The sequence below is a fragment of the Atractosteus spatula genome, chromosome 22 (genome assembly GCF_055471065.1).
Source record: "Atractosteus spatula isolate fAtrSpa1 chromosome 22, fAtrSpa1.hap1, whole genome shotgun sequence".
Classification (NCBI taxonomy): domain Eukaryota; kingdom Metazoa; phylum Chordata; class Actinopteri; order Semionotiformes; family Lepisosteidae; genus Atractosteus; species Atractosteus spatula.
This window is the reverse complement of record NC_142727.1, coordinates 4505901-4519526: the sequence shown is the minus strand read 5'-3', so window position 1 is coordinate 4519526 and position 13626 is coordinate 4505901. Positions and strand designations below refer to the sequence as shown.

The 13626-nt window shown below is 47.1% G+C and overlaps 1 protein-coding gene across 2 annotated transcripts; it reads right to left on the bottom strand.

Moving 5' to 3' along the window:
- Positions 1–6075: 6075 nt before the first annotated feature.
- Positions 6076–12312, bottom strand: LOC148816672 (uncharacterized). 2 transcript variants are annotated; one of them, XM_088939755.1, is made up of 3 exons: positions 12133–12312; positions 9981–10323; positions 6076–9596 (listed from the first exon to the last, which is right to left on the bottom strand). In XM_088939755.1, the coding sequence occupies exons 2-3, from the start codon at positions 10270–10272 to the stop codon at positions 8482–8484; spliced, it is 1407 nt and encodes a 468-aa protein (XP_088795881.1). In that variant the 5' UTR covers positions 10273–10323; positions 12133–12312; the 3' UTR covers positions 6076–8481. The 2 variants fall into 2 exon arrangements, with proteins under 2 accessions (XP_088795881.1, XP_088795882.1); XM_088939756.1 differs by lacking the exon at positions 12133–12312 and having other exon boundaries at positions 9981–10354.
- Between the last annotated feature and the right edge of the window lie 1314 nt (positions 12313–13626).

Sequence of the window (13626 nt, the reverse complement as noted above, 5' to 3'; positions counted from 1 at the left end):
TGATTTTAATGATTTTTAGGTACAATCAGTAAACAAGTTTTGATCAGGTCAAGGAGGTTAACAAGAAGGTGCACATTTATGAAATGATATAATGTTGCTATTTATTTCTTCTTTAAGAGAGCATAAAGAAATACCTGATTAATTCTGACATTAGAAATAACTGCAGCAACGGTTTGATGCTCTTGGGTGACTCCATTTTAGAGAACTTGCATATTTAGGGGTTTTGTGAATTTACTGGGACAATTTATTAATTGTAGCAGCAATCATGAGGTGATTCGCTATGGCCATTAGAAAATCAATCGATTGATCAGCGACACACACACACGGATTCAATAAATGAGATACATTTATTAATACATAAATTGTGCATATAAAACATATAACAGCCTGCCTGGATACAGATGGCAGATCTTACTGTAAGGGTTATCAAAGTGCAAGGTATATAAAGAAGAGATGCAAAACACAAAGAGATACAAACAATGAATATGCTTCAGTAGGCCGTTCGGCTATACTATCGTTACTCAGTCTACATTAGTTCCTCAGAAGTAAATACATTACTCATATGAATAGAATTGATATCAACTAGTGTTGAGGTAACAGCTGAATTCTCCAGATGCAATGTAGAACATTGGGTTTACTTATCCAGATATAGATTCATATTTCCCGGCACGGACACCAAAGACCAGCTAGCAGCTGCATCCAATCGCTGTGGCGTTCAATAGGCATCGTCCCGGTGTCCTCAGGGTCCTGACCAACCAGTCGGGGTGCAGCTCTGAGTCGGACGAATTAGGAGGAGATATTTCTGCTGTGGCAATGCGCCCGACAGTGTCTCTCTCCGGGACCTACTGGTAGTCTGGCTGACTAGTAGAAAGTCTCTACGTACAGAGGGCGACTGCGGGTCAGAGCAAGTCACTCTTTAGGGGGAAGAAACTCGGTTTGCTTCTGGTGTAGCACTGCTGCTGAATAAAAACTTATTCAGGTTGTCGACAACAGTCCAAACATATACTCCGGTGATCAAGCGAAACGTCCACGTTGGCATTGGCTATCCATTATTGTACAGGCATTTCCCGGGCCGACACTTTGCTGAAACAGGGGCCCAGTCCCTGTACAGACAACAGCTGCCGTCACGTGATTGTCTAAGGGTGTGAAAATGGCCAGAGAAGCAAAGGTTCTGTCTTTTAAACCAGAACCAAGACAGGTGATTGGTCGAAAGTTTAGCAGGCAATTCAGACCACCCTGCGGGTTCCTGATTGGTTGGTGAAGGTGACAGATGAGTCACAATGACCTCTGACATCTAGGACAGCAATCCAGATGTTCCCAAGAATCACACAGACAGATTCTGTAGGTGCCAGGACTGGCCTTGGTCATGATAGCCAAGCATGGCTGGGCGCATCCCCATTTGGAAGCTGCTCCTTATCTGAGAGAAAACACTTTCAATCACAACTGCATGAATAGCTTCTCTGTGGCTGCACCACAGAGATGAGAAAGAGAGATGAGGCCTCATTTAGGAAAGCACAGCAACACTTAATTCTGACTTATTAATAAGCATTGCCGCTACACATACAAGACATTTTTCTTTAAATTTAGTTTATTACAGTGTATCCGATTGTCTTATTTTGTAGAAGTTTTAAAAGTTCCTAATACATTTGTTAGGGTCAAAAGTTGGAGCATACCTGCAGGGGTACAGATGTATATGGAAAGCTTATTTTTCAAGTGACAGTATTGAGTCTTGTCTTAGTTAATCAAAGTAGACATGTTTATTGTATAGTTAAAAGGGTCAAGATCTGCCACTTAATTCCAAAACTAAAATTTCCTGGCTTCCTGCACAAGTGTCTCTCCAGCCCATGAAACACCAGGCTGTTTACCCATATAGACTGAAGGGGTGTATATGAAAAGCCTCAAGCTTTGTTTTCAGTGCGTGAAAAGCTTTCTTGTTTTATCATTTTAGTAATTTGACAAAGTGCTAAAACACCTTTGCAGGTGAGCCTGCATCACTAATGTACTACTGTACTTGACTTTTCTTCTCAAATTGTGCCAATTAGTATTTTATATTTTCTTTCTTTCTTTTTTTAGCGGACGGTCGTGGTAAGTATTATAACTTTCTTCAGCATGTATTCCTGTTCACAGTGAAAACTTAATTTCTTTGCAGTTTGTTTGGCCATTTGGTCTTTCATCATGAGAGTATTCTGTTTTAATTAAACTTTCACTGTAATAAAATGTGCATACACTTATAATTCAACACAAGGGGGTGAATAATTGTACAGTGCAGTGTAGGCATATCTCTTGGTTTCAGTATACTACAGACTAAGGTAAACTATAGACTGAGGTACAGTACATTTTTTCAGTACCTTTATGTCCCTAAGACATAGGTACAGAATCCAGTACCGTCTTGTGATCAATATCATTTGCATAATCTTATATTCCTTAAGTTCCAGTTTCTTTCTTGCAGGTGTCTGTTTATCTGTCATTTGTACTTTGTGATTTGCTTCAATATGTTTATTCTTTCCATCCCCCAAACCAATTTATGTAAATTGTGAAGATAGGTTTGTCCGCAGAGAGAAAATTAGTGCTGCCCAGAACGTTTCTCCAGATTTGTTTTATCTTCCTCTGAAAAACAGGCCAGGGCATCATTGTAAGTCACGCAACACAAGTGCCTGCATGACTGAATTTGTACATTTATTTTTACAGTTAAATTTGACTGCACCAAACAACCACATTTTCAATGTGTGAAAGACATAGCAAGCTGTCCAGAAAAATATCTACATGCTCCACTTGGTACAGACTGCCCATCTTCAAGAAAAGTGTAAATGTCAATATTTTTTTACATATTCAAGTTTTATAATTCTGAGAAAACACGGTTTCTTCAAAATTAGAGCTGAATATCTTAAACTCGTAAAAGAATTCCATCTACAACTTTGTGAATAGCACGTCTGTAATTTATTCTCTGAAGTAGTTCGAGTAGGTAGCTGCGTCAGCATGTGTAGACAGCAAAGGAACAACTTTTCGGCTGTGGAGCCTTCTTCAGGTGTTCCTCAAACCCGAAGAAGGCTCCATAGCCAAAACATTGTTTCCTTTCTTCTCTTTTCAGCGCGGAATAAACCTATTACTTCTACCTATGTATCCTCTGAGCACAGTAATATAAATATATACAGAATACTAACATTTGATATGCAAAAAAATAAGGCCAACATTGGAATTGACAAAACGTTACATCTGTATTTCCATTTATAGAGCAGGTTTCTATCAAGACGGGGGTCTGTTTTTGCTCCATTAAACGATTTTCTGTTTTGAGTTAGTCATTGAAAACAATTCAACAATAGTACATTCTAGTATAGCTGACGGTTTAATATTCAGTTTTGAACAAATGTGAATAAAACTGTCAGTGAAATAGATGAGTGTTACATATGATAAACCTTGAATTGTGTTTTTGTTACAGATGCTGTCTGCAAGTAGCAGCAAAGTAAAAAATGGAGGAACTGATGTCTCCTTGACCTGATCTGCTTGCTGTGCCATTTCACAATAATCATTGCTTCTTCACGTCTCTCTGCACTGATCCCTAATTTTCTTTAAGCTTAAATTTTCTTTAAGATGCAATAAAATACAAGCCATTGCAAAGCACATTCTGTTTGAAGATGTTTCTTTCTCACTTTATTTCTAAACAAATTTCAGTGAACTGCAAATATAACCAAAAGTCCTAAGATACGATTTCTTTTTAAAAGCCTACCTGCTCTCAGGACGGTTGTATAGAGATGATCCCACTGGCAGATTGAGTTTTAAGACCATTAATGGAGGCATCTATTCATTGGAAAAAGACCACCCCAACCCTAGTATGCCTGCAGACAATAGCTCTTCATTATAATGTGTTACACTATCAAAGCAAGAATGATAGAAAAAATAACTGTTGTTAGGAACATTGAACTAAATCTTTGCCACTTTACATCAGTTTGTTTCGTGGGTTTCCAATTTATTTAAAAGCAAAAGTGCATTTTCTGTAAACTCCTTGAAAGCAAAAAAAATGGACTATTTTGTTTCAGAGATCTCATGAACTTTTGTACACTTTTGTGCATCCTGCAGCATATAAGGAAGCGAGACAGCGCTCGCCCTCATATTTATTTAACCTGCAGCCCAAAGAAGGTGTTCAATACTTTATTCTCTTTTTTCGAAAATGAGAACTTTTGAAAGCAACGGCAAAAACGTTAAGTGTGCAAGAGAAACATGCTTTCTCTCAAGAAGACGCAGAACTCAGGAAGGAAGCACAGAGCAGGGCAAAGGAACAGTGCAGGGAGAAATGCTCTGGGAGATTCTAGGTCAGTAAGGTAGGGTATTAAATCCATGGCCAGCACACACACAAGAGTAAGAGTAGTACTGTTCCATTGTTAAATGGCATGGATGGACAACAGCTGGTAAATTATTTAAATGTGTGTTTCACCTGTTTAAAAGGAAACCCACAATCACCCCAACTTTTAGCACTGACCTCCCAGTATCTGGTAAGACTATTCAAGTTGATTCAGCAGAGGTGGCTAAGCAGTTTAACAAAACTAAAGTGAGAAAGAGCTCAAGGCAAGATAGTGTCAATAATAATAAGATAATTGCCAGCAGCCTTATCACCCTGCAGCTCCCAGCTGGCAGCCCCACTGGAGCTCAGCAGGTGTGAGCCTGGCCAGTACCTGGATGGGAGACTCCTGGGAAAGCTGAGGCTGCTGCTGGGAGAGGTGTTAGTGGGGCCAGTAGGGGGCGCTCACCCTGCAGTCTGTGTGGGTCCTAATGCCACAGTACAGTGACAGGGACACTAGACTGTAAAAAGGTGCTGTCCTTCAGACGTAAAACCAAGGTCCTGACCGAAAAGAGTAGGGGTGTTTTACACTGAGAACATTTTTAAGGCAGCAAGTCAGAAGCTGTTTTGAATCCAAAGACTCAGGAACTTTAATGTTAGTCAAAATGTCCTAGAGATGGCATATAAAAGCCTTGTTGAGAGCATCTTGACATTTAACATAATAATAATAATAATAATAATAATAATTCCTCACACTTACATAGCACTTTTCTGGACACTCCACTCAAAGCACTTTACAGGTCATGGGGATCCCCTCCACCACCACCAGTGTGCAGCCCCACCCAGATGATGCTCCAGTACTCTCCCCACACACCAGCTCTCGGTGGGGAGGAGAGCAGAGTGATGAAGCCAGTTCAGAGATGAGGATTATTAGGAGGCCATGACTGGTAAAGGCCAGGGGGAAATTTGGCCAGGACACTGGGGTAACACCCCCACTCTTTTCGAGAAACACCCTGGGGTTTTTAATGACCACAGAGAGTCAGGACCTGGGTTTTACGTCTCATCCAAAGAACGGCACCTTTTACAGTGTAGTGTCCCCGTCACTATACTGGGGCATTAAGACCCACACAGACCGCAGGGTGAGCGCCCTCTACTGGCCCCACTAACACCTCTTCCAGCAGCAGCCTCAGCTTTCCCAGGAGTCTCCCATCCAGGTACTGGCCAGGCTCACACCTGCTGAGCTCCAGAGGGGCTGCCAGCTGGGAGCTGCAGGGTGACATGGCTGCTGGCCATAGACCCCCATCTATTGCTAACCTGGCACAGACCCTCACACCACCACCCTTGTGGTGAGAACACCTCCACCCAGACAGACGGACCCCGGGCAGGTCTGACCCCACTGACGTCACCGCAGGACCTTCCCTCCTGCAGCCAGATCCAGCCGAACCGTCAATCCTCTCCAGCTGGAGTGAGAGAAAACCTCGCTAAGACATTTGGGTAGGTAGCTGCAGCAGCAGCACACCTCAAGAGGGCTCCAAAGCCAAACCGTTGTGTTTCTTTCTTCTCTTTTCAGCATGGAGTAAACCTTTACTTGTTCCTCTTTAAGACACGGAGAAGATGTGATACATCTGGATTTGCACAGTGGGACTCATTGTGAAAACGAGGCACAAATGTGTCTTAACACCATTTCACAATACTTCAGGTCAGCCCAGTGAGTACAGTAGTAATGACAACATATGGATGATGACTCTTTAAAACCCCAAATAATTTAAAGCTCACAGCCCTGTGCAATAACACACATCCAATACGACAGCAATGTTTTATTTGGTGATTTAAAAACACAGTATTAAACATATTGGAAAGGGAAACACAGCAGCTCACACATCCACAATAACGGGCTTTAAAGCAACCACTTCAAATATTCCTTTCCAATTTTTCTATTTAAATAGTAAGGCCTTGTAATATAAAATACCTTCACCCACAATTGTCTCTCTTTATTGATGGATTACAAGTGAAATGAAGAGTCTAACTGAATCTGAACTGATACTGTATTATTGATTTGGTACTTTGTGCTACAAGGAGAGCAGTCTGGGTTCAAACCCCTGTAACTTTATCTGCAGTCCACTGGGGTCCAGCTATGCTGAGTCTCTATCTCTTATTGCTGTGATTACGCTATTATTGGTGGTCAAATGCGGACCTGCCCAGAGCTGATTAGTTGCAGCTGTTTTCAGTTTTGTCCGTGTATGAACAGGTAGAGAGCAAACACACAGCTGTGCTTCGTTTGAGACTCTTCTCCTGCAGGTGTGTGAGAGCTGAGCTGCTGCTGTGGGAAACCATGAAGATTCAATCGAGGCATTTAAGAGCAACAGAAGAGCAAGAAGAAGATGATGAAGGGTAGAGCTGTAGCCTGGAGGTCCAATGATAAAACTGCTGCTCAGCGGCTGGGCTTTCAGTTCTTTAACACGGGCCTGGGGAGGGTCAGCCCACTGGCTGTTCACACAGGACCAGCAGGGTGAGTCTTTTTTAGGACAGTGAGAGTCAGCTGTTCCTGTTTTCTTTTCCAGTTTCTGGAACTGGTTCAGGAACTGTAGTGTAGAACTGTGGGTAAATAAACACGAGTCTCGGCTCACGACTCCAACATGAGCAAACCAAAGTTCTTTCTCAATGAGCCAACCAGGCAATAGCACACTTTGTGTGTTTTCTGCTACTTGAATCCCTTCACTCAAATGCTGTAGTGTAAGTGTAGTGCTGGAAATCTGACCTCACAGCTGCTGGAAGTGACTTGTCCTCTACAGCTGTGAATTGATGAAGTCAACCCTGGTTTGACCTTCAGTGACTGGCCTCTCCAAAAGCTCTGTAACACTGCCTGCAGCCACAAGAGCACCTTCTATAGCTCTAAGGAGGGTTGTCATGTGTCTGTTTTAATGCCCAACTCTGTTCTACTGTGATTTCATTTGAATCTGGGTGTGACAGTCCTTTTTTCTATCCGCAGTGTTAATTGAACTGGCTGTTCACCCAGGACCGGCAGGGTGAGTCTTTTTTAGGACAGTGAGAGTTAGATGTTCCTGTTTTCTTTTCCAGTTTCTGGAAATGGTTCAGGAACTGTAGTGTAGAACTGTGGGTAAATAAACAGGAGTGTCGGCTCACGACTCCAACGTGAGCAAACCAAAGCTCTTTCTCAACTAGCCAACCAGGCAATACCAGGCTCTGTGTGATTTATGCTACTTGAATCCATTTACTTTAAATGCTGTAGTGTATTTTCCAGCCGTGTGTGGATGCAGCAGGGGGAATCATCCTGCAGCTGTGCAATTTCAGTCTTTCAAAGCTGTGGAACTGCACACAAGAGTCTATGAAGTTAGCCCTGGTTTGACCTCAATGGCTAGTCTCTCCAAAAGCCCTCCGTGTAACACAGGCTGGATGGCTTCCCTGGCTGGTACATCCTCTCACCGAACGACATGTTTAAACCCACGTCTCTGCCCTGTGGTGGAAACCAGCTGCTGGATGGATAAAGTCTTTGATAAGCATGACAGGTGATGGACCAGGCCATTCTCTGGTTATATGACCCAATAAACAGGACTGTGTGCCATCTGAGCAATGGGCTGTGGGTGACTGTTGATCTAGTTTTTTTTTCAAGCCTTGTTCACGTTAGTGTTAGAGCTATGCAAATGCAAAGTGACAAATGTGATCTTAAAGTTAGAGCATGTCTTGGTATATAACTAAGTAGCACATTGTGTGTAAAAAGGATCTGTTCACCTGAAAGGGGGCTTCTACAGGAAGAGAGCCCTTCCCAAGCTAGGAAAGTCTCCACATTCACACATGCATTTGAAATAACGCAGGATAAGAGTCATACGCTGAGAGCAATATACAGATATCTGATCTTGTGGAGCATCAGTTTATAAAGGAATTGTCAGTCTCATACAATCATCTCCTATCTGTAAATTCATCTATAGATGTTCTTGAAGTCCTTCTGACGGGGAATAATGGCTTATTGAAAATCTTTATCTGAATTGACTTTGCAGAGACCAGGGGAGGGTGATTTGGCACAGAGAGCAGGACCTCGGTTTGAAGCTTCCTCAGGATGGAGCGCGGGAGGGGGCTAAATGCCTGCTCGCTGTGACGGAGTGAATCCGTGGCACAGCCTGAGGATTCGAACCAGCAACCCCCTCGTCTCGCAAGTCGCTGCTTTTCCACAGCCACCGGCCTGGCCGCCATCAGCTGTCGCCCTTGTGGGTGCGCTGGTGCGTCTTCAGGTTGCCCATCTGGCTGAAGCTCTTCCCGCAGTCGGGGCAGGGGTAGGGCGTCTCCCCCGTGTGGACCAGCTGGTGGCGCTTCAGCTTCCCCGAGTCCTTGAAGCCCCTCCCGCAGTGGGCGCAGACGTAGGGCGCCTCGCCCGTGTGCGTGCGCTGGTGCGTCTTCAGGTTGCCCGACTGGCTGAAGCTGCGGCCGCACTCCCCGCAGACGTAGGGCGCCTCGCCCGTGTGGGTGCGCAGGTGGGCCTTCAGGTTGCCCGACTGGTTGAAGCTCTTGCCGCAGTGCGGGCAGGCGAACGGGCTCTGCCCTGAGTGCACCTGCTGGTGCTTCTTCAGGTTCTGCACCTGGTTGAAGCTCCGGCCGCACTGGGCGCAGCTGTAGGGGCTCTCGCCCGTGTGGATGCGCTGGTGCTTCTTCAGGTTGCCCAGCAGGCTGAAGCTGCGGCCGCACTGGCCGCAGGCGAAGGGCGTCTCCCCGCTGTGGCTCCGCCCGTGCTGCTTCAGCGACTCCAGGTAGCGGAAGCTCTTGGGGCACTGCGCGCAGCGGTAGGGCCGCTCGCCCGTGTGGATGCGCCCGTGGATCTTCAGGTTCCCCAGCTGGCTGAAGCCCTTGCCGCAGTCCGCGCAGCGGTAGGGCGTCTCCCCCGAGTGGGTCCGCCGGTGCGTCTCCAGCTTCTCCGAGTCCCGGAATGATTTCCCGCACTGGCCGCAGCTGTGCGGCCCCGCCCCCAGTCCTGCTATTTCCCCTGGCCCCGCCCCTTGCCCAGTTCCTGGCCCCGCCCCTGACTCCGCCCCTGGCCCCGCCCCCGCCGTGTGTCCCCGCTCGTGCCGCCTCAGGCTGTCCAGCCGGTCGAAGCTCTGCCAGCACACGCCGCAGTGGTGCGAGACCGCCGCCGCGGGGGCGCCCAGGGGGGCTCGGGGAGGCGGCGGTGGCGCTCGCGCTTGCGAGGACGCGTTCTTCATGGCGGAGGAGCGCAGGGCCTTCAGGTACTCCTCCCTGTGCTTGTTCTTCACGTGGCCCTGCAGGTACTGCTCCCCGGTGAAGGAGACCTCGCAGTACGGACAGGGGAAGGACACTTTAGGGGGGGAGAGAGAGAGAGAGAGAGAGAGAGAGAGAGAGAGAGAGAGAGAGAGAGAGAGAGAGAGAGAGAGAGAGAGAGAGAGAGAGATGGGTCACTGAGGTTGAGAACATCCTAAACTACCCACCACAACCTGCAAGGAACAGTGCTGCCCTGCTGATGCTGACCAATCTATTGTTAAAAGACTTTCAGAAGTAGCTGGTAAAAACTGACATTGCTGACTGCTGAAAACGGACTGCTTTCAGGGTGAAAGGTCACCACGCGAGGATCTAGACAGAAGTTTGTACACCTTTAGAAAATCAGATGTAAAAGCATCAGTGCATGGTTGTTTTGCAAACCACTGCTAACTTTTTTTTTTGGCACACCAAGATCGGTACTCACAAGTCCTGCCTGCAGCCGGGGTGGTCTTGGCAGCGAGGGGGCTGCGCTGCCAGTCAGGTCCATCCTCGATGATCTGGACCGAGCCCAGTTCCGAGATGCTGCTTGCGATGCTGTCGAGCTCTGGGTGAAGGGGTTCCTCTTTCACGGGGATGGGCCCACCTGGAGGGGTGTTCTGCGCCTGCAGACTTGGGCTCTGCTCTGATACACCTGCAGACGGGAGCTTGGTTTCCCCTGCTGCCGTGATGGAACATTCCAATTCCGTGGCCTCCTCTTTGATGTGAACGGTTTCCATCCTCAGCGCCTCAGCAGGAGCATCTGGGCATTCTGCAACACCTGCACAATACTGACCAGTACAGCACAGACTGAACCACCTGTACAGCACAGACTCAGCCACCTGCACAACACTGACCAGTACAGCACAGACTGAGCCACCTGTACAGCACATTGTGTGTAAAAAGGATCTGTTCACCTGAAAGGGGGCTTCTACAGGAAGAGAGCCCTTCCCAAGCTAGGAAAGTCTCCACATTCACACATGCATTTGAAATAACGCAGGATAAGAGTCATACGCTGAGAGCAATATACAGATATCTGATCTTGTGGAGCATCAGTTTATAAAGGAATTGTCAGTCTCATACAATCATCTCCTATCTGTAAATTCATCTATAGATGTTCTTGAAGTCCTTCTGACGGGGAATAATGGCTTATTGAAAATCTTTATCTGAATTGACTTTGCAGAGACCAGGGGAGGGTGATTTGGCACAGAGAGCAGGACCTCGGTTTGAAGCTTCCTCAGGATGGAGCGCGGGAGGGGGCTCAATGCCTGCTCGCTGTGACGGAGTGAATCCGTGGCACAGCCTGAGGATTTGAACCAGCAACCCCCTCGTCTTGCAAGTCGCTGCTTTTCCACAGCCACCGGCCTTGACTCAGCCACCTGCACAACACTGACCAGTACAGCACAGACTCAGCCACCTGCACAACACTGACCAGTACAGCACAGACTGAGCCACCTGTACAGCACAGACTCAGCCACCTGCACAACACTGACCAGTACAGCACAGACTGAGCCACCTTACAACACTGACCAATACAGCACAAACTGAGCCACCTGTACAGCACAGACTCAGCCACCTGCACAACACTGACCAGTACAGCACAGACTGAGCCACCTGTACAGCACAGACTCAGCCACCTGCACAACACTGACCAGTACAGCACAGACTGAGCCACCTTACAACACTGACCAATACAGCACAAACTGAGCCACCTGTACAGCACAGACTCAGCCACCTGCACAACACTGACCAGTACAGCACAGACTCAGCCACCTGCACAACACTGACCAGTACAGCACAGACTGAGCCACCTGTACAGCACAGACTCAGCCACCTGCACAACACTGACCAGTACAGCACAGACTGAGCCACCTGCACAACTGACCAGTACAGCACAGGTTCAGGCAGCTGCACAACACTGACCAGTACAGTGCAAATTGAGCCACCTCGACCAGTATACATGCTTTTGAAACGACCTTCTGCAATATAACGTGCACTCTAACTCCTGGGGTTATAGCAGTTTAATCTTGCTGAAATAAACGCATGTATCAATATTTCTGCAACAGACACGGGCAAGCATCTTACCCGAGTACTGTTAATATATCCCTGTAGTGATGCGACGGACAATGGGCTTCAGAAGAGCACACGGGTTCAGAAGTAACCCCTAGGTTTCTAAGTTCCGTCGAGAATTTAATTATTAATCTTTTCATACTGCACCGTTGTTCTTCCACATTTTCCCGTCACTGCTCCTGGTGAACATTTTGCAATGACTAACCATAGCAGTTGTTTTCGACAATGCATTTTATCAGCGATAAACGCTCATTTTAAAACCAAGCCCTTTCAGGAAAAAAAAAGGTTTCGTTCCTACTGCACGTCAGAGCTGCAGAATAAATACTTTTCCACAGCTCTTCGTATCTGTGTTCTGGCTAAGCGTCTGTTGTGTTACTGTTGCCAGATGCTCGGAGTAGTGTTTGCTTCACGTTGCTTTCACGCCATTTGTTTTACATGTGTGCAAGTTAGGATGCATGTAAACGATTACTGTAACTGTACACTACATTCCCAACGTTTACGGTCTTGGTTTCCGGCGGAACTCCTGTTACCTTCAGCTCCTCAACCTCCTACATTCACGCAGGTTGAACCACGCATTGGCCCCATACTGGTTCAAAAAATGAAAAAAAAACCCACAAACTATAAGGTAGGAGATATACAGTACCCGTGGCACGGTCGAGCTGTTTACGAGCTAATTTTCTATAGGTATTTTCTTGACAAAACAGATGTGCAGGCTCACGACTGCCCCCAGCCTCGTTAGAGCCAATCAGAACCCAGACCTTCGTCACGTGTACTAGGCCCCGTGAAGACCGTGAGAGACGCTGAGCCAATAGCGTCACGACAACCCAGCTTTCGCCTCCTGCGATTGGCCGCCCGCCACACCTCGCCGGGCAATCCGACCAATCGGAGCCGCGCTTGATTGAAGGCGTTGCGGTGACGGAGGAGGTTGTGTGAGGGACCGCTCTGGCTGTGCGGTGTGAAGTTGTTGTGGAGATGCTGCCTTCAATCAACACTGAATCGCATTCGACAGCAGCACTGGCACCTGGCCGGATCTCGGAAGATACGCAACGTTGGTCCTGGTCTGGGTCGGATCCGGGGGCTGGCGTGTTCACAGGTTTTCATTACAGTTCGGCTCTTAATCTAAACGAGCCCGTTCCTGTCTTAACTGGACTGATTGAACTACGTCAATTGCTGGAACTTGACTTGAAAACCTGCAGACAAGACTGACCCTCCAGGACCAGGGCTGGTCACCCGTGGTCCTGTCAATACTGGGAGACCTGTAAAGAGAACCAGCTTGCTGCAAGTAGTTAGTATAGACCAGTGGGGGGCGCTCTATCCTCTGCATTGCAGTTTTGTAATTCAGCGCACCAGCATTGATCCCACGTCAGTTTGTAAGAGCTGGGGGGTTTTAACCCCGGTGTCCTGGCTAAATTCCACACTGGGCTTGGATGGCCTGATGTTGAGGGGGGCTAAAGGTCCTCTTTGATCCAAATGGCCAGTGAGTTTCCCTCCCCTCCTAAAACACTTACACGTGTGTAGCTGTAACTCCTAATCCCGCTGCAGCTCTCAAAAGAGTTAGATCCGAGTCCAGCTGAAGTGACCAGTCCAGAAACCGAAAGGGCACGAAGTTAAACGCGGTTCAAAAACATCCCCATCAGGTGAAGTTCTCTCTTTTGCTTTAATGTTGCTGAAACGGCAACTTTTCTGGTGAAAGTACGACATCGGAGACAAATTTAATTTTACCGCCCACTCAAACACACAGAAAATCTTAGTATTAAATGCACAAGCTCCCGAGACGAGCAGAGAAACGAAACTGTAAACATCGTTATCCCAGATTCCAGTAATTCGGTGCCTGAACTTCCCAGTGCGTCGTACATGATCACGTGATTTCGCCCCAAAAATAAGGATCTGTATCTTGGCAACGAAAGCAGCTCCGGAGCTCCTTTCAAACGGCACAAAGCGACACGAACGCAGCACTAACAGTTCAGACCGGTTTGGGTCTCCAGCGTCGTTGTAGGGGGGGCATCACACCCCCGGGAAACTAA